General features: G+C 43.9%; 1 protein-coding gene across 3 annotated transcripts in view; it reads right to left on the bottom strand.

The window, feature by feature from the left end:
- DOCK11 (dedicator of cytokinesis 11) overlaps positions 1-19997 on the bottom strand; it is a 233020-nt gene that overhangs the window by 126000 nt on the left and 87023 nt on the right. For 2 of the 3 annotated variants that reach the window (XM_075573152.1, XM_075573151.1), the window contains exons 23-31: positions 19869-19958; positions 17799-17917; positions 15668-15737; positions 11971-12096; positions 11009-11080; positions 9869-10015; positions 7091-7174; positions 4900-5011; positions 2188-2226 (exon numbers count right to left, since the gene is read on the bottom strand). In XM_075573152.1, the coding sequence (XP_075429267.1) occupies positions 2188-2226; positions 4900-5011; positions 7091-7174; positions 9869-10015; positions 11009-11080; positions 11971-12096; positions 15668-15737; positions 17799-17917; positions 19869-19958 (859 nt within the window). The remainder of the gene's footprint in view (positions 1-2187; positions 2227-4899; positions 5012-7090; positions 7175-9868; positions 10016-11008; positions 11081-11970; positions 12097-15667; positions 15738-17798; positions 17918-19868; positions 19959-19997) is intronic. The other variant, XM_075573153.1, reaches the window with a different exon arrangement.

Raw genomic sequence — 19997 nt, 5'->3', positions numbered from 1 at the left:
TTGTTTTTTTAGTGCGGCTTGGATTGCCTCTTTAATGCAACATAACTACTAAGAATCTCACCCAGTTATATTTATGTAGAGGTGGCACTTCTGAATTAGAAATAGTCTTTTAGATTTGTCTTGAAGGCCTGTCACAGTGCAATTGCAGGTTTAAGAAGGAATTCCAGACACTCCCGTGGAACCTCTATTGTTTGATTCAAAAAATTGAATCTTAATATTCACGGCTACTGCCAAATCTCTGATGACATGCAAAGGTGGAGACCCGTTCAAGAGCCAGCCATGAAATGTAATTAGCCAACCCTCCTGCTGCTTCCAGCCACCGATTGTGAAATAAGATGTCACAGAGGCTCCAAAGTTTTACAATGTTTACAAAGTTATAAAGTCTGTACTGCAGCAACTTTACTTTCACACACTTCTCTCTCTCAAAGATCTTCGCTCCTTTGCCACTACCTGTAACTCAGGTCTGAAGGTGGGAAGCAGAGGGTCTTCAGGTGCTCAACCGCGTTGATTTCAGGAATCCCCCGCTCCCCGAGATATTTACCTCCGTGGGTGATGTCGGTAGCAGCTCCGCAAGTTTAAATGTTCCGGTCACGCAGGCCAATAGGAAGCTGCAAGGGATGAAATCATGGCTTCCTATTGGACCACGTGACGCGGGACATTTAAGCCGCCATTTCGATAGCCCCCACACAGCAAAGCCAGAGCTGCTACCGGCACTCCCTACGGAGGTATCTCAAGAAGCCAGGGCTCCCCCAAAATGGACATTAACACAGTTCAGGAGACCACCTGCTTCACTCCCATAACCATAAAAATGGAATGCAGGATTACTGCTTTAATCTCTCGTTCTTCCCCTACTCCCCCTGTACAGTACACTCACATCAGGCTGGTATTCCCTTCTCTCACCACCTCTTACGCACACTCTACCCACTGCACTCACATTTACTCCTCTGGCTCATGGCGATGAGACGATAATCTCTTTGAACGTTACTTTTGTGAGGGATTTATCCCACCGGTATTATTATATATCCTGTATTACTGTATTTTAATGTTGTATAAATTGTAAAAAACTAAATAAAAAAATACAACTATACATACAAATGCGCACTCGTAAGTACAATGCAAGATTCATTTTTGTTAGTTTCTTTTTGGAGGAATACCTGTCAGGATTGATTATTAGAAAAAGCAAGGAGTATTAAAATGCTTGCGGAGGGGAAATGAAACCTTTGAAGTACTGTAGCATAAGCCATGTTTTCATAACTAGAACCACATTGAATGAAGATCTTTTTTCAAGATCACACAGCTTGTAAGTGGCCTAGGGGGAAAAAACGGAACATATTGGCTTGTATATTTAATAGGTGCAATCCCAGGGTCAGGTATTGAATTTCTGTGTGTTTGTCAATCAACTGTCCTCTTTCCCCTTATCCCCATCCTGTCCTCATCAGAGAGTCAATAAGGATAAGGGAAAGTGGGGAGGGGGGACTCTGGCTGCACAAGCACTTCTGATCACACAGTGACATCACACAGTGACATCACACAGACGGGAGCAGCCAGAGCCAATCACACCCCTCCCAAGTCTCACTTTAATAAATAAAAATACTTATACAGTAGATGTCCGATTTGGCTAAAAAGGTATCAATTTCCCAGGTGAGACCCCTTAAACATGGCACTGGAATTAGTGGGTCCTAGGAGGGATTAAACCCTTTAAAAAAACTAAATCTTGACCCTTAAAACATGCCATCTCCCAGAATTCCCCCAAAGGTCTTCAAACAGCAAAACTTTAGATGCCCATGACTGTCACTAGTAGAGGGGCTGTTTCCCGTCTCTGTTCTGCTGGATAGAAAATGATCTATGATTTTTCTCTTCTTATAGCAGTTAATGCTCACTGCCAGTCTGCCTCCCTCGGAGAAGCCCGGCTGGTGCACTCTGGGGGAAAGGATGCAACAGGAGCAAAAAGAGTGACGTCTGCAGACATCTGGTCTCTAAGGTCATGGGAATAAATGCAGGGACTTAAAATCAGCAGTGAAAATGCCACTGGTGACAAGTTAATGATGTTAGTAAAAGGAGAAGCTATTTTTGGCCCGTGGCCAGCATTGTTAATAACATTAGTGGGAGGCAAGAGGGGCCACGAATGCTTATGGCAGCTTTGATTTTTTTTCCGATAGGTAAATCAAGTGTCCCGAACCAACCTACCTACAGAAGTGAACCGTTCCACCGCATATGAAAACAAATCTAATGGTTGTGTAAAAAGAAAAGGCACACATATAAAAATACTGATCGAGACAGTCGACATTTAGTGCTCAAATATAGCATAGCCCTGGGGCTCTTAACTCTGGTCCTCAAGACCCCCCAAAACCCCCAACAGGTCAGGTTTTCAGGATATCCCTGCTTCAGCATATGTGGCTCAATCAGTGGCTCAGGCTGAGCCACTGATTGAGCCACCTGTGCCGAAGCAGGGATATAATGAAAACCTGACCTGTTGGTGGCCCTTGAGAACCCCTGGCATAACCTATTCATCCGGATCTACAAGGTGACCATCTTCACACCGAATGGGTAACCCATCTGTTGCCAGAGGGGTCAGCAACACATTGCACCAAAGGGGTTAGGATACCATTCTTATAACGGAGCAAAAAAACTCAGCTGTGATCAGTCGCCACCTTTCAAATTAATGAGATCAGATCAATACGAGATGGCAGCATTTTTGGAGCACTTTGATGATTAACATGTATAAGATCGTAACAAAACAAAGGAATTAATGATATTACAGAAAACCTCCCACCCCTCCCCCCCAGTAGAACTCTAGGGGTTAGATCCTCAGGAGGTTGTTAATTTTCCCCTAACAATGTGACGTTCGAGAAATTGAGAATGGGCGTTATTTTCCTTATTATTAACGGATATCCTCAAAACTAATTAGATGCAAAAATAACGCCGTTCGTCAAAGCAGCAGTGCTATTAATTGTGATGTACAGTACATGTCTCAGGGACGCTTTCTCTAATACACTGCGCATGCGCATTGGTCAAACCTTAAGGTGTACTATTACGGCAGTGCTTTTAATGGAGATTTTTACGGGAGTTACCAAAAGATAATGCAAATCTTGTAACAACATTACAAATGTATGGTTTTTACACTTAATTATATGGTGTATAATGTAATAATTACTGTATAACCTATGGGTGGGAAATAATGTACATCCACACCTCAACAATATTCATTAATATTTCGTTTGTATTCATGTACAATTAAAATAAATGATGGAAGGACAAATTAAATATGAATTGATATTGTTGAGGAATGATGTATGGATATACATTATTGTACACCCATACTTTAAACAGTCATTATTACATTATATACCATGATATTAGTTCACACAAACATATCACTATAATCACTAAAAAACATGTGATGTGTTTCAGACATTTATATGATCCATAATATATATATCTTTGTGTGGCACGTGTAACTTTTTGTAATGAAAGGGTTAAGCCCTTTTAGGCTTTGCTTTTAGGCTATTCCAAGAACTAACTCAAAGATACTCAGGGTCTGGGTGTTAACGCCAGCTGTTGGAAGGTGCTAAATATTGAAACGTTATTCCCGTGCGCTTACATTAACGGCGGTCTGAGGAGCTCATCCCTGCTGATCGCGGCTGCGTGTGCTATGGCGTGAGCGGCGCGTACCAGATCCGGCCTTCTCTGAGGCCGAATCCAGTAGGTACCTGCGCGCGCCTGCTGAAAGCGCGATGCACGACCGCATTTTGAAAAGACGTGGATTTTGTCTTTTCATGCGGTGACGGCGTCACGTGGTTTCCTGTAAACCAATGATAGTGCAGATAGGTTAGACCGGGGGTGCACAAACTGGGGGGGCGCTAGTTTTTCTGTGGGGTAGTGCGGCAGTTATAGAGGTCCTGCGCTCTCCCTCCAAGGCATTTAAATGAAATCTGGGGGACCGCGCAAGGCCTCTATAACACACTTCCCTTCCCTTCCAGCGATGCGTCGTCATGGTAACCCGGCATAAAATGACACCTGTGGTAGGTCACGTGACGTCACGTTACCATGGCAACGCGACGTCACATGACCCCGATTGTCATTTGATGCCGGGGGCCGAGCAGAGGGGGGGGCACGAGGTGGCGAGGAGAGCAGGCAGGGTGCGCACGGGGAAATGTTTGTGCACCCCTCGGTTAGACCAATGAGAGGGAAGTATTTCAAACCAATGAGAGCGAAGTCTGATGATACGTGACATCATGGCCGCCAGCCGCCTCCCCCCACCCCCCGACACGCATACCATCGTGACCCCTAGACCACTGATTACATCCGAAAGTGGTGCACGCGCCATCAGTCACTCCGACGCACGCACTGACTGGGGCCACAGCCTAAGATAAACTGCTCGTTTTCATATGATTTGCATACGAGTAAGCCTAAAGTCCGTTAAAATGTATCGATCCCTTATTTTTAAGGAAAATGCCAGGACATCGTTACACTAAGCACCTTTGGGGACACGCGTTACGGATAGTGATACGTTAAATTGAGATAACGTAACAATAACAAATTAATGATCTTCTGAGGATCTTCCCCTAGGAGACTTATTCTAAGTCTGCTGAAGCAGGTGATCAGGCTGTTTTCAGACAAATTTCCATATTGAAGTCAAAGTGAAATTTCGGACCCAATGGCCTCTTCGACAGATATAGAATAAGTCCCTAAAAGTTTGTTATGATAATATAGGCATTATTCATAAAACAAATGCTGTGTAGAATGATACAGATTGTGTTTGATGTGCGTGCAATTGTTCATTTATTGAGTGAACAGTTATTTTCTTCCTAAACGTCTAGTGATACATCATGCAAGTGGACATTCCGCAGCATGTATTCGAAGCATCTTCACTGGAAAGACACAACGATCTCAAGTTACCTTGAACTCTCTGCAGCTTGGGTTTTGCAAATGTCATTGGTAGGTTCAGAGGAATGAAGTGCTCGTGATTGCAAATAGTTTGTAAAAACTCAAATTTGTATTCAGTCAGTATCTGTGCAGAGAGAGAACACATTACATCAGTCCAGTGTGTGGTTCATGTTACATACAGTAGTTACATAGTAGATGAGGTTGAAAAAAGAGATATGTCCATCAAGTTCAACATATGCTAAAATGTAGACGACAAAGACTTATCTTATATTTGTATTTACAGCATATTGATCCAGAGGAAGGCAAACAAAAAACCCCAGTGACATATCATCCAATGCTGTCTCATAAGGGGAAAAATAAATTCCGTCCTGACTCCAATAATGGCAATCAGATGAATCCCTGGATCAACATCCTTCCCATGTATACTTATTTGGTATATCCCTGTATACCTTTCCTTTCTAAAAGATGTCCAACCTTTATTGAAGCTTTCTATTTTATCTGCCATCACAGTCTCCATGGGTAATGAATCCCACATTGTAACTGCCCTTACTGTAAAGAACCCTTTCCTTTGTTGCTGGTGAAATCTCCTTTCCTCCAACCTTAAGAGGTGACCCTGTGTCCTTTGTACTGCACTTGGGATGAATAGTTATTTTGAAAGTTCCTTGTATTGTTCTCACACTTCTTCAACTGTAGATTAATCTTTCATAACATCAGTAAAAGACAAAGATATATGAATTCTAATCTAACTGGAATAAATCATAATGACCCCGATTTACTTAACAGTGCTAAGACTACAACCTCACTGTCCCCAAGACTTTGCACCGTTTAGTAAATGTCATCCTAATTATACAAAATATTTTATACCTACATCATCATAAGTTTGGTGTACATTAAACAAACAGCTCCTACACCCCGTTTTACCAAAGCTTTAATTTTTCTTTAATGTGGTCTACACTGATTCTGATATCCACTTGAAAATCTTTAGGGTTATAACCACTGTCGAAATGGCAGCTGTGTTCTCGTTAATTACAAAACGTGCGGCCACTACTACGCATGTGAAGATCATTACAATGCATTGGTGCAGTAGGGTTTGTAAACTCGTGTGAGTAAGGCCTCGGAAAAAGTAGGCACGTGCGCGCGACGGAGCGAAAAATCAGCCGCGCTTCATCGCGCACTCGGGCATGCGCTCTATCGCCTGCCTCATTGAGGTGCAGCCTTTTGTTCGTGCCGAGTACAGTATGGGCATGACTTAAGCCCTATACACACTGATGTAGCAAGACTTACAGTACTGTCCTCTGTGCCAATGCTGCCCGGTCACAGCACCAGAGGACTAACCCTGCAGGGAGTCCCATTCAGAAGCATGGATCGTCCGCAGCCCCACTGCACCAGACACTGTCCCCAGCACCGCAGACTGTCCGCAGTGCCCGGGACAGTAACTTACTACATCTGTAGGCAGAGAAGGATGGGTCGCAGTTCTGGTCCTTTCTTCCATGTAGTAACAACCGAGGGAGAGGGAGTAAGGGGTATGATGCCTTTTGTTGGACCAACACGTGGTTGCTATGCTACAAGCTTTCGCACCTTTCGGGATCAGGGTTACCCGATGAAAGACGCTGAGAGGTTCGAAAGCTTGTAACATATTAACTACTTCTTGGTCCAATAAAAGGTAAAGTATCATACCCCTGCTCCCCCTCCCTCCTTTGTAATTACCACATCTGTATAATATAAATGAGGCCTGCATCGTGACTTTGTTATATTTTTTATTATTACAAATAACAACTGGATTAAAAAATAAAAGCAGAAATCTGTTTTTTTTTTTTTTTTGTAAAGAGCAATTTGAGTTTCTTTGTTGTTCCCCACAATGTGTTTTGTTTAACCCCAGTATTACCCTTAAAATGTACCTGGGAGGTTACACTGTGTATTACCTACATCCTGTTGTTCTAACAATGTAAAGTAGACTAAGGGTAGAGATTGTTTTTAATTCAACCCTTACCCAGACACTGTACAAATATTTGCATTCAATTACTATAAAATGGAACAAATATTTAAATATGGTTACAGATTAACTAGATTTCATGTGAAATTGTTTAGTATTAAAGTGGCAACACATTTTTATTTTATCTGTGAAAAGCTTTCCTTTTGTAGCAGATTTGTCAATGTCTTTTCCCTTTATTAGTTACTAATGTAACATTTGCCTTTGTCTCACCTTGGGATCTTTGGGACTAAATCCAGACATGTAGTCATTGATGAGGTTAAAAACGAACCCTCTGTCCATGAAGGTTAGACATCTCTGAAAAACATAAGCAACAAAGTGACAGCAGTTTTGTTAGAAATCCGTTTATTATATTAAAATCTATGAATGAGCACTTTTATCAAGACAATTGAATGATAATATGTTTAAGGTTTAGAATTCATATGTAACTAAAAGAGATGAATTGCAGTTAAGGTTTAATGCATAACAGATGTTGGAAGTTGGTTTAGATATTGTATTTCAGGCCTAGTCTGAAATCCTAAAGTGTGTAAAATTCTATGTTACAGGAAAAGCATGAGGAGAAAGGGGGTTAGTGATCAATAAATACAGTTGTATCTTGATCAGCTCTCCCTCTCTTCCCAAGACCTCTCTCTCTTTGATCTATCATTACCATCTGAGAGGAAGAGCATATGATCCTAATTGGTTGAACTTCCATCTGTAAGTAACACTAAGAATAAACTACAACTGTCTGCTGAACAACAATCTTCTGAAGTACTGGAATCATGGACAGGACAACATGTATCGCCAACAGTGTTTCTCAACTAGGTTGCCGGGAGAACAATGGTGTGCCGTGACCCTCTGCCACGGGTGCCGCGACCACAGTGGACCAACTCAACTGGCTGTGAAATGGGCAAATGCGCTGCTTGGAGATGTAGAGGCTGGAATCGTCCTCTCCTCTCTCAGCCCGGCACAGTGGAGAGAGAGGCGCCTCTCCATCTCCACACAATGCAGGGCGCGTCCGCTGAGCAGCTGACATGTTTGAGGTGGGTGGGAAGGTTGGTGAGGAAAGAGGGAAGGGCTTTGTGTGGGGAGGAGAGTGTGGTGGTTTTGTGTTGGGAGGATGAGGAAGGCTAGTGCGTTTTGTGGGGTGGGGGATGGGGTGTGGTGTAAGTAAGAGGAGAGTGAATGGAGTGTTTATGATTAAGAAAGAGGGTAAGTGTAACAGGGCATTTCCCATGTCTAAAAGTCTGTCATTTGCAGAGGAGTCCAGCAGGGAGATGGTTAATTTCAGAATTAATTGACCAGTCTCCACCTGGCTCATCAAGCAGGCCCTAAAAGCCTGCAGCGCAGACTGCCTGGGATCGCTGGCACCGAAGAGTCTCGGCTAACAGAGAGATCCCAGGGGAAAAAGAGACTCTGTCCCGGGCAGCATTGGTCCCTAGAACACACCAGAAGGAACCCACACAGACACCCCCACAGACACTGAACTGTCATGGAGAGCACCCTGACTACAAGTATCTCTCTTTGGGACTGTGTCAAAGGTTGGTAAGAGGCCTTGCCTTCCAGCCCTCAGATAGGGACTGCTGAAGATTATTCAGTCACCTGCATGGGGTTAGGCCCATGGAGTTAGGTTAGGGGTGTTAGGGGGTTAAGTATGGGCCTGGGGGGCGCATGAGGTAGGCTGAGGGGGGCGAGACTGGTGAGCTAATTCCTGCGGGGGGTGCTGGGTTGGTGGGCGCGGGGGGAGCTGGGTTGGCGGGTGAGGGCTCGAACAGCGCTTCCCCTCTGTCCCCCGTTGGGAGCAGGGGGGTGCGGGCCCACAGGCAGCAGGCCAGACACCCTGCTTTCCCTGCGCATGCACACAGAGACCTCTGTTCTGCGCATGCGCACGGGGATCGCCGGCATTTTTTTTCCTGACACTTTTTTTTAATGTAACGGGCACAGCCTTTGCCCCCTGAGTCACTGGGCCTGGGATGCCAACCCCATCAGACCCACCCTGTTGGTGGCCCTGTATACAAGACATACAGTAGCATGCACAGTTAGAGATAATAAATATTTTAGGCGTATGTAACAGTTACAGACCAGATTAAAATGTGAGAAAGCTTTAGTTTTGAAAGAACCTAAACTGGTGGTAGATGTGAGAGTTTTGGGGTGAACGGTAAGAAAAGGAGGAGCGGCCGGATACTTTGCTAAACCTTGGGACCATGAACAGTCTTTTGGAGTCAGATCTTAGATGATAAGTTCTGCATGTGGTAGGGGTGAGGAGCTTGTTCAGATAGATGGGTAGCTTGCCCAGGAAGTATTTGAAAGCAAGACAGGAAAAATTTACTTTGCACCTAGACTCAAGTGATGACCAATCTAGTTCTTTGAGCATTTCGCAGTGATGTGTGTAGTAGTTGCATTGGAGAACAAAATGGCATATTGAATTATAGAGGGTGGCAAGTTTGCTAAGGTGGGTTTGGGGTGCCAAGCTGTATACTATGTCCCCATAGTCGATAATTGTCTTTAGCATCTGCTGTGCAATACGCTTTCTGACCAGCAGACTTGGGGAGGATTTGTTCCTGTAAAGTTCACCTAGTTTGGAATAGGTTTTGGATGTCAGGGTATCAATGTGCAACCCGAATGTTAAATGGGAGTCAAACCATATGCCCAAGTATTTAAAACTAGTAACAGGAGTTAGGGTGATGTTAGCGTTGGTTCTTACCTGGAGCTCAGTATACACACACACACACACACACACACACACACACACACACACACACACACACACACACACACACACACACACACACACACACACACACACACACACACACACACACACACACACACACACACACACACACACACACACACACACACACACACACACCCTCCACCCACCCCCCCCTAATAGATTTACCAACTGTTGGGAGAATGTTGGCCTTGCTAAACTTTTCTTTGTGCCTTATTACTACGTGACTAGTGTTAAACAGCATTCTCAGCAGGAAACAGAAGTAGACACTTTCTTACCTTGATGAAGTTGGCCAAACTAATGTTCACATTCCTGGACTCCTCCTGAATCTCGCTATATCTTATGGTCACATGTGGAATGATTGAGAGAAGCAGTGAATGTAACACATTTTGGTAAGAGTCGGGAAACCTTTGAGGTCTGGAAACCTGCAATGGATGCACCCATGGTTAGCAGTGGGAACAAAGAGGATTTAAAACAAGATGTACTATATGCTGCTAAGCCTTAGTGATCCATATGACCAATTCATCGTTAAGAAATGTAGACAAACAATTAATATTTAGAATACAACTGTACATGGGGAAAAATGAACAAGAAAATGGGGAAGTAGGAAGGACCAATAAGCATGGACATAATAATGTAATAATGTTTCAACTTTAAACGAGTTGCCTGTTAGCATTGATATTGCTTTGCCAGTACTACTGAATACATTTGGCCGTGATGTTTTAAGGCACAGAATATGTTACTTTGGGACACAGCACCATTCTTAGGGCTCGTTTATAGTGGGCGCGCGGCACGGAGCGCATGGCATTGTGCGCGCCTATCGCTAGAGTGATCCCTGCACTGAGGTCTAAGGCGATGGGGAGGCATGGCGGACGCGTCACAAGGCTGGTTCGCCCTCCGTGGCTGAACCGCTCACGTGACGCGACAATCGCATGAAAAGACAAAATCATTCGTCTTTTCAAAAATCTGCCGCGCGGTCGCTCTGCGTCGCTTGCGCAGTCGCGGGCACTGTTGGCAGCCTCATACAGAGGTCTGTTGTCGGTGACGCGCGCCCACTATAATCGTGGCCTTATGCTTGCGTCTGTGTCAAATGTATGAAGTAGTGTCTTAAATCGTATACAGATTGCCAACCATGAAGGTTAATGCAAACTCAGACCCGGCAAAAAAAAAAAAATGTAAGTGAAACAATTATGCAGAATTTGATATATTCCATGATATATTTAGGTCTGTCGTGCTAGTCCCCTCGATGTCCTACCATTGACACACCCCGAATCGCAATCTGACAGATACAAAATAAATGTCTTAATATATGGACTGTAAGAGACACGACATGAAGGATACTTTTTCATCAACGTGCCTTGATACATAATCCTATTTACATGGATATTATTTAGTGGAGTTGTGTCTTATCACATTACCTTGATTTTGTTCTCTTCAATTAGGTACAGTGCCATAGCTTTTGCCAAAGCTTCAAAGAAAAACCAAGAGTACTGGAACAAACAAACAAACAAACAAACAAACCGTTATACATACATAATGAAAACAATGACTGTACATTGAGGAATGACATCTTTTTGCTGTTGAGTTTTGTGTTTGAGAATGACGGGGTAGCTCTCCAGAAGTAGTGATAAAGCGGTCAGCAATTTATTTATTTATTACTCCAATGTTTAGTTCCAATGCAGCAGACCAGGAGCAGCCAACTCCAGTCCTCAAGAGCCACCAACAAGTCAGGTTTTAAGGATATCCCTGCTCCAGCACAGGTGGCTCAATCAGTGGCTCAGTCAAAGATTGACTTGTTGTTGACCCTTGGGGACAGGAGTAGGCTACCCCTGTTCTAAGCAGTGCAGAAGAGCCTGGGGACCCTCTGCAGATATGTAGACCCCCTGGTTTGGAATGACACGGTTTTATGACATCTGGGGCCATATTTACTAAGTCGTGCTATTCAATAAGAAACGTTATGGCCCATTCCCTTCGTTGGGCTGTAAGTTGTAGCCGGGAGCTGGAAGGTGTCGTATGAAATAATACAAATCACATAGCACACCAGTCTTAATGTAGAAGAATACAAAAAAAAAAGGTAGTACAGAATCCACATTTTGGTGCAAAATTATACCTTCATCAGGACTGCAATGAATGCGCACCCAGCATCTGCAATTCAAGTTGGTGTGCATCTCCGAAACCGCTCATGGAATAGTACCATGCAGTTTATATGGGACCTACTGATCAGCTTTAGATACATTCGGGTTCCTACCATCAGCTTATTGTGGCAAAACCTCTCATCAGGCCACATCATGAAGCACAAGTACCACTCATATGTACAGAAGTCATTGCTCTGTCAGTGAGCAGATCCCATCAAATACCAACAAACGGATATTAACTTTACCTTCAGTAACTTGTTAATTGCTAGAAAATCTGCGGACTGCTTCAGCACGGTTGTCATTGTCGTTGCCAGAATGTCATGCATTGTTTTGGTTTGAGGGCTGCTTGGTTTCTCTGTTTTAAAGACGTACTAGGAAAAAGAAATATAAAAAATATATAATACATTTTTTAAGAAATCAATATATTTTTATAGTGCATTAATTTAATATTTTGGCTATTGCGTGGAATATAGTTTAGCGGTTCTGCACTTTACCATCTGTCATGATAATGTCATGAGATATTATGTATTTTAATCCACCTGGTGCTTCAGGGGTTAAAAAAGTACAACTTGGGTTTAAAAATGCCATATACAGATGCAGCGGCCGTTATCCGACCATTTATCGAGTTGAATCACGCACTACAGTGCGCGGTGGTCCAAGATGGTCCTCTGCAGACTAAATGGCTCATCAGATTAACACAGCAGGGGTCCCAGCTGTGTTAATCCTACCGGGGTCTACTGTAAGAGACGCGCAGAAAGAGAGAGGCTGAATCAGTCACTCTGCCTGCGCGCCTCTAACAGGTGATGACGGAGGTTTTCTTTAAAATTCTAACACTACAGTATGGTAGCAGGGCGTCTCTGGAGCTGAACCGTATTGATTTCAGGTCCGGGTACCCCCTACTTCCCAGGAAACAGGCCCTGTCATGGGGTGCCGGTATCCCCGCCATGTTAAAATCCTGTGGGTCACGTGACCGTGGGATTTTAACATTGCTTGAGATAACGGGGCCTGTGTCTCGGAAAGCAGGGCGTCCCCGAGGCTGAAATCAATGCGGTTCAGATCAGGAGACCCCCTGCTCATGCACACTATGAATAAAAATAAAATGTATGCAGCTTCATTACCTTAGCGGCAACCCACTAAGGCAATGAAGGGGTTAAGGCACAATGGCAGGTTTATTGGGGTCAGACGGGGTGAGTGAAGGGGGTATTTGATCCTTCACTCACCCCCTCTGCCCCCAATAAACATTACAATATGTACTACCCACCAATACACAACCCACCCACCCCCTGCTCCCCCACATAAAAACATTTTTTATTTTTTCTGCACAGCATTGATACCAGAGGCTGGTGGGGGTCCGTGGGTCCTTGGATGTTCCCTGTGGGTTTCTGGGGGCCCCATATGGGTCCTCGGGTGGTCCCCATGGGTGTCTGGGCGTCCTCGGGTGGTTCCCGCAGGTGTCTGGTGGCCTCCAGGTGGTCCCCATGGGTGTCCGGGGGCCCCACTGTGGTCCTCGGGTGCTCCCCGCGGGTGTCTGTGGGTTCTTGGATGCCTGCGGGTTTCTGGGGGCCCCACAGGGCTCCTTGGGTGGTTCCTGCGGGCCTCCAGGTGGTCCCCACGGGTGTCCGGGGGCCCCACGGGGGTCCTCGACTGGTCCCCATAGTGACAGACCATGCCCACAGGGCATTGGTATGGTACTGTGCCAATCAATTGGTTTATTGGCTTTCTTTGTGTTATGGCAATACAATGTGGTTTTTATTTGATGCATTCACTGTACTTTATTTATGTTTTTGCAAGTTGTATATTGCCTGGCATGGTGGCAGCTCAAGCTCACAGGGCATGGGTGTGCTGCCATACCAATTAATAGTTTTTTTGGCATTTGTAATGGGTTTTTATTTTCTAAGTAATACTGTGTTTTATTTTGGGCCTGGTTTTTTAAACAGCTTTCCCATTTATTGCTATAGTGTTAAATCATGCCCATATTATATGGGCATGCTTTAACACTGTGCCAATTAATGGATAGCAGGGGTGGTGTCCCCAGGAAGGGTGGGTGGGCAGCGGGAGAGGGTGGCTTAACCCCTTAATTACTATAGCGGTAACTAACCGCTAAAGTGATTAAGGGGTTAGGGGCCATTAGATTGTATTTTTTATTGTGCTGTTGCGGTTGATGCCCACCGAGGACAAGGACAGTGATGAGGATGAGGACAGCCTTCATCCTGGCAGGGATAAATGCCAGTTTAATTTACTTTATGCTGCTGATTTAGGTTTTATTTTAAATGGGCAAATGCACAGGATTGATACCGCAGGCCAGCGGACACCCCCTGGGCACCCACGGGGACCACCCGAGGAACCCCAGAAACCCGCAGGGACCACGTGGACATCCGCGGGGGCTCCTGAACACCCACGGGAACCACCCGAGGACCACCAGATACCCAAATATACTGAGCATCCTTTGATTTCTATAGCAGGTTTTAATACACTTCCCTAGCAGTGCAAGATATGTGCAACACTTTCCTGTTTGTGATAATTTGTTGCCAATATTTCCAGCAGTTTGAACATTAAACTGTAACAATAGATAATGTTTCCTTAGTAATATTGTATTGTATGTCTTTATTTATATAGCGCCATTAATGTACATAGCGCTTCACAGTAGTAATACATATGGTAATCAAATAAATAACAGATAATATAAATAACAGATCATGGGAATAAGTGCTTTAGACATAAAAGTAACATTAAGGAAGAGGAGTCCCTGCCCCGAGGAGCTTACAGTCTAATTTGTAGGTAGGGAGAACGTACAGAGACAGTAGGAGGGAGTTCTGGTAAGTGCGTCTGCAGGGGGCCAAGCTTTATGTATCATGTGTTCAGAATATCCACAGTGCTATTCATATGCTTCTTTAAGCAAGTGTGTCTTAAGGTGGGTCTTAAAGGTGGATAGAGAGGGTGCTAGTCGGGTATTGAGGGGAAGGGCATTCCAGAGGTGTGGGGCAGTCAGTGAAAAAGGTTTAAGGCGAGAGAGGGCTTTAGATACAAAGGGGGTAGAAAGAAAACATGCTTGAGAAGAACGCAAGAGTCTGGATGGTGTATAACGAGAAATTAGGGCTGAGATGTAAGGAGGGGCAGAAGAGTGTAAAGCTTTAAAAGTGAGGAGAAGAATGGAGTGTGAGATGCGGGATTTGATCGGAAGCCAGGAGAGGGATTTCATGAGGGGAGATGCTGAGACAGATCTAGGAAAGAGTCGAGTGATTCTGGCAGCAGCATTTAGGATAGATTGTAGGGGAGACAGGTGAGAGGCAGGAAGGCCGGACAGCAGGATGTTACAGTAATCAAGACGGGAGAGAATGAGGGCCTGAGTCAGCGTTTTAGGATACAATGTAGCTGCTGAGTTACATTGATTGAAGGATTGGTTGAAACTGAAAGGCAGCCATTTAGTCAACCCCGGGAAACAGTATATTTGCTGGTCGATGACGGGAGAGCGAATGTTAGGTAATTCATTTTCATTAAAGGTAATAAAAGGCTGCATATATTAAAAAATATATATATATTATTTTAAAGTGCCGCTCGGATTGCCTCAGTAAACCATAAAAGTACATGCAGTAACCTGTAAATCAGTACATTACTGTTGCAGAAACAGAGCATTAAGCATATTTTTGCAACATAATTGGACTCAACACGTGTTGCGGTCTGCAGCTGAAAACTGCCAGGTCTTATGACAGCACAGAGATCTTACCAACTGCAATGCAGAATACTGCTGCAGACCAGGACAAGTAATCCTTCAAGGCCCAATCCTTCTCACAGCTCAGTGCATGGCAGGGCTATCAGCAGAGAGATGCGCAATCATGCATGCAGTGGGCTATCAGTCTTAATTATTGGGGGGACATCTGAAAAAAGTGCAGCATCGCATTTTCTAAGGGAGATACTGTAGGGGTTTTAATTGTGCGTTCTTGCCTTAATGAAGGACCGCAGGTAGTGCTCTAAGCCTTCCTCGTGGCATTTCGAGACAATATGGAGCAGAACCCTGCAAAAATAAAGAAAAAGAACGTTCTTGTAAAGGGTATAAAAAAAATAGCACATACACAAATTCCATCAACATTTCAACTGTCTGGTCATTTAGAATGCACTACACTTAACCCCCTATTTGCCAGAGGGGTTAGCAAAGCAATGTGGCTACTGGCCACTGTGACAGCAGAAGGGTTGTTATTAGCACAGCCCTGCCAAACGTGTTTCAAGAGAAAACTAGAGGAGAATTCTGCGTCGCATTAAAAATCCATTGATAAAGAGAAACCCTGCCGATGTTTCTGTGCACAAACTGGCTCAGTGCGGAGGGCAATTGGCTAGTGGTCAATTCCACACTGCAAAGTTATTTTCATCCATGGAAAGGTCAATACATTGTGATTCATCAGTATTTATTGATTATAATAGTGACCTGCTTATCTGCGCACAATGCGAGACATTGCAAGGCTGGCGATGTCCTGATTGTTACAGGACCAACATGTTTACAGATACATTATTATTTTATGATATCTGGATTTATTTGCACTCCTGATTTTCTGTATCTGTATACCCTACCTGGACTGGGATTGAGTCCGTTCTGGAGCAGCACTACTTCCAGTGGCCTCAATTTATTATTTGTCACTAGTATGGTTTATTTGTAAAACGCCAACATATTCCGCAGTGTGGTAGTTGGGTACAGAGTGATGTACAGTATAAGAACCCCCCCCCCCCCTAGAGGGTTACTAGCAGGTTAGCATATGATGGGCCCCATCCGGTGTCGCCATGGGGATTCTGACATCATGGAAGAGTATTTAATTGAGGGAGAAGATTCGAGTAGGTTCCTGGAGGACAAGAGTAGAGGAGCCTCGGGGAGAGTAGCTAAGTAATGTTTTTAAAGTAATAGCAAAGACCAGACCCCCTTGTTTATTATGTTGTAGATAGGGACAGTACCCTTTACGTTAGGATCCCCAAAAGAAGGAATGGAGTCCTGAATATTTAAGTAGAAGGAATATGATGCCATAGAGGGTCTCAGGAAAGAGGGCTCCCGGGTCTCGGTGGATCAGCTTTAACCGCCGATCTGAACTAAAATTCCTCATCAGTCTGTATGGATGTGGCAGTTCCCAAACAGGCCAGAGGTATTGGGTAATGTAAGAAAGACCCACCAGGGTTCCCATAGGGGCCTAGAGTAATTAGATGGATACCGATGATGATGATCCTGAAGCAACAAGGGAGGCCAGGCCCCACACCTGCTCAGTGCAACCAAGTCAACGAATGGGGACACGAAAAAATGACAGTTGTACTACAAAAGTTCCTGGCGCCCATTTTTATACATCCTTGCTACCTCATCTCCCGGCTGCCTGGATGCAGCACCTGGCTCAAGGTAACTCCATGCGCAGTAGTGAACCTTTGCACAATGATGCAATCTCCCTGGGAAACCGGCAGGGAGGGTTACGTATATTACATAAACAGATTGCATACCAAATAAAGACAAACACGCACAACACAGGTGCAGGTGGTAATGAGGGCCCTGCTTGTGAGAGCTACATGGATACACATGCATATCAGTCATGTCTATGGGTCTCTTTATCTTGAGGTATCTTCAAATGAGGATATTTGTATTTTTCGTTCACAACCAACTTTGAAGAGGCAATCCAATCGGGTGATTTTTTCCCAATTTAAATAAAATAATTTTGAACCAGGGGGGTTTCCTGAGCTGAACCCCATTCATTTCAGCTATGGGGATCCCCTGCTTCCGGAGATACTTCCATATGGGGTGCCGGCAGCCGCTCCACTCGGCTAGCAGGGATCACGTAAAGCTGCCACGCCCTGCGGGCCAATAGGAAGCCGTGACATCATCTGGTGCAGCTTCCTATTGGCCCACGTGACGCAGAAGCTTCGGCGGTAAGTATATCTGAGAGCTTGTGGTCCCCGGAGCTGAAATTAAAGGGGTTTATCTCTGGAGACCCCCTGCTTCAATCCGATGTTAAACAAGAAGTCACAAAAAAAATCACCTGCTTGGATTGCTCTTTTAAATTCACACATAAAATGTTTTACAAATAGTTTTTTAAGAATAAAAAATACTTACATAGTACAATTTAAAGCTACCTCGTCTTCATGGGAAACCTTTGTCAGAATTTGAAAGAGCTGCATGAGGATCACAGGTAGGAACTGGATCATCACCTGGATCTCCATGGCATGCAAACACTGTATGTGTAAAGAAAACGTAACTAGATTTAATGTATGGAACTTGTGGGAGTTAATAAGCAATGATGGTAACATACAGATGTAGCCAAGCCGTCGTACCTTAATAATCAAAAACAAATGCTCTCTACCGTTCTGTGGCTACCGAGATGCTTTTATTTGTGCGAGCTTTCGAGATACACTGATCTCTTCTTTGGGCGATGTTACAATGGATAAAGCAAGAGAGGTTTTACTTTAAAACAGCCTGGAATGTTATCTGTGAAGGAAACCTATCCCTCCCCCGTGTGCAGTATGTGATTTATGACTTTAGGTGTTAAATGGTCCCTGAATATTTTTGATTTTTTTTCGTGGTAAGATTAAGGTTGAAACATGTCTGTGAGTGGGTTGACTGGCTTTGCAGCTAATCCCATGCTTAAAAGTTGTGTGAACAGTAGCACTATTGCGTATATGGATTCCATGTAAATGGATTTCAGGCAAACGGCGACACATTGTGTGCTCATTTGCATGTCATTTCCCAGAATCCCTTGTTGCAGTGGAAGCACTGTATGCTAGGTGATAATGGCGCGAAGCAGGGTTGCAGATTTGTCAATGATATGTGAATGTGCTCACAAGTAATATTATTATATGCTATACGGTGGAGGGATTTTAGTCACCTTTTCAGTGTGTGTGTGTGTGTGTGTGTGTGTGTGTGTGTGCGTGTGCGTGTGTGTGCGTGTGCGTGTGCGTGTGCGTGTGCGTGTGCGTGTGCGTGTGTGTGTCTCTACCACTAGATGGCAGGCAGCAACCTCCCAACATGAAATGACCATAAGCATTGCTGGAGTAAAATGTTAAACACAAATACATGTTTATTCTGTAACAAGTCTATATTTGTGTGCTATCCAATATATTTGCAAGGATGAAAGCAGCAGACAAAATGTTTGGACAACAATGTGTCAAAAGTGATGCTTTACCTTCTAAAGTTAAATCAATAAAAATAAAGTTAAAAAAAAAAAAGAAGGATAAAAGGAAAACAAACTGTTCAATAAAAAACTGTTATAAAAAATGGAATTATTTTCAGAAGTATTTGTCAGAACCTTGTTGATTTTTGCAGCATGTGTACCTAATATATAAGAAATTCTGACAGATGCATAAAAAAAAAAAAACATTAAAAGAAAGAACACACAGCTATCCTTAGGGAAAAATCACATCCGATTTATTTCCAGGAAATCTGACCTCCTATATTGAGTTACCATACAGTACATTTTAAATTAGATGAGTTTGTTTTGGTAATTGTAGCTGTAATTTACTCCCAGCTCCGGTACATATGTCTTACAAGTAAATACGTACTTATATTACCAACGAGTGACGTCGCTGCCTTTAGCATGGTTTTAAATATCTCCTTAAGCATTGACTGCATAACCCTATTGTAGGACGAGCCCTGGAATGCACTCAGGATTAAGGGGCCTATGCAGAGAGCAGCGCTAGAATAAATTGGAGAGTTTCAGAAAAAGTAGCTTTAATGGAGAGTTTTATTCTCCATATGCAGAAATGGGCGAAATCCGCTATTTTTAGCATTACTGCATGTGGAGAATTGTAAATGAGGAGATGCGCGCAGCTGAAAGGGAGAAAAAAAAATCACGCATTTTTTTTTCCCCCCTATAGCCGGCGAGCTCCTGCTTCTTGCCAACTTTAGTTGGCGGAGAAAATTGCCGAAAATCGCGCCAAAAACAGCCGCTAGATGGCGAGCGCGCCTTTCTGAATTTGGATATTTTTCAGACTGGCGAGATGTAGGTTCTCGCCAGCCGCGCGGCGAGATTTATAAATAGAAAAAAAAAATGGCGCTTTTTTCATACCTCGCCATTTTCGGCTGTTTTTAGCGCGATTTTTGCCGGAAAATGGAGAGATTGTTAATAGCGCTGCTCTCTGCATGAGGCCCTAAGTGTCTGTGTAAGTTAACTTAAAGTTTCTTTGATACCTTTAAATACTTTACGAGATCTCCAGGAACATCTTTCGATTCAGACTGAATTATTTGGCAGTGGTGGAAGAATTTGTTCAGATGCAAATCCTGCAATAAAATGAGGGGCGAGATGCACTGTGGTTCGCT

The sequence above is a fragment of the Ascaphus truei genome, chromosome 16 (genome assembly GCF_040206685.1).
Source record: "Ascaphus truei isolate aAscTru1 chromosome 16, aAscTru1.hap1, whole genome shotgun sequence".
In the NCBI taxonomy this organism is placed as follows: Eukaryota; Metazoa; Chordata; class Amphibia; order Anura; family Ascaphidae; genus Ascaphus; species Ascaphus truei.
The sequence above is the reverse complement of the archived record's forward strand: the minus strand, read 5'-3'. Positions and strand labels throughout refer to the sequence as shown.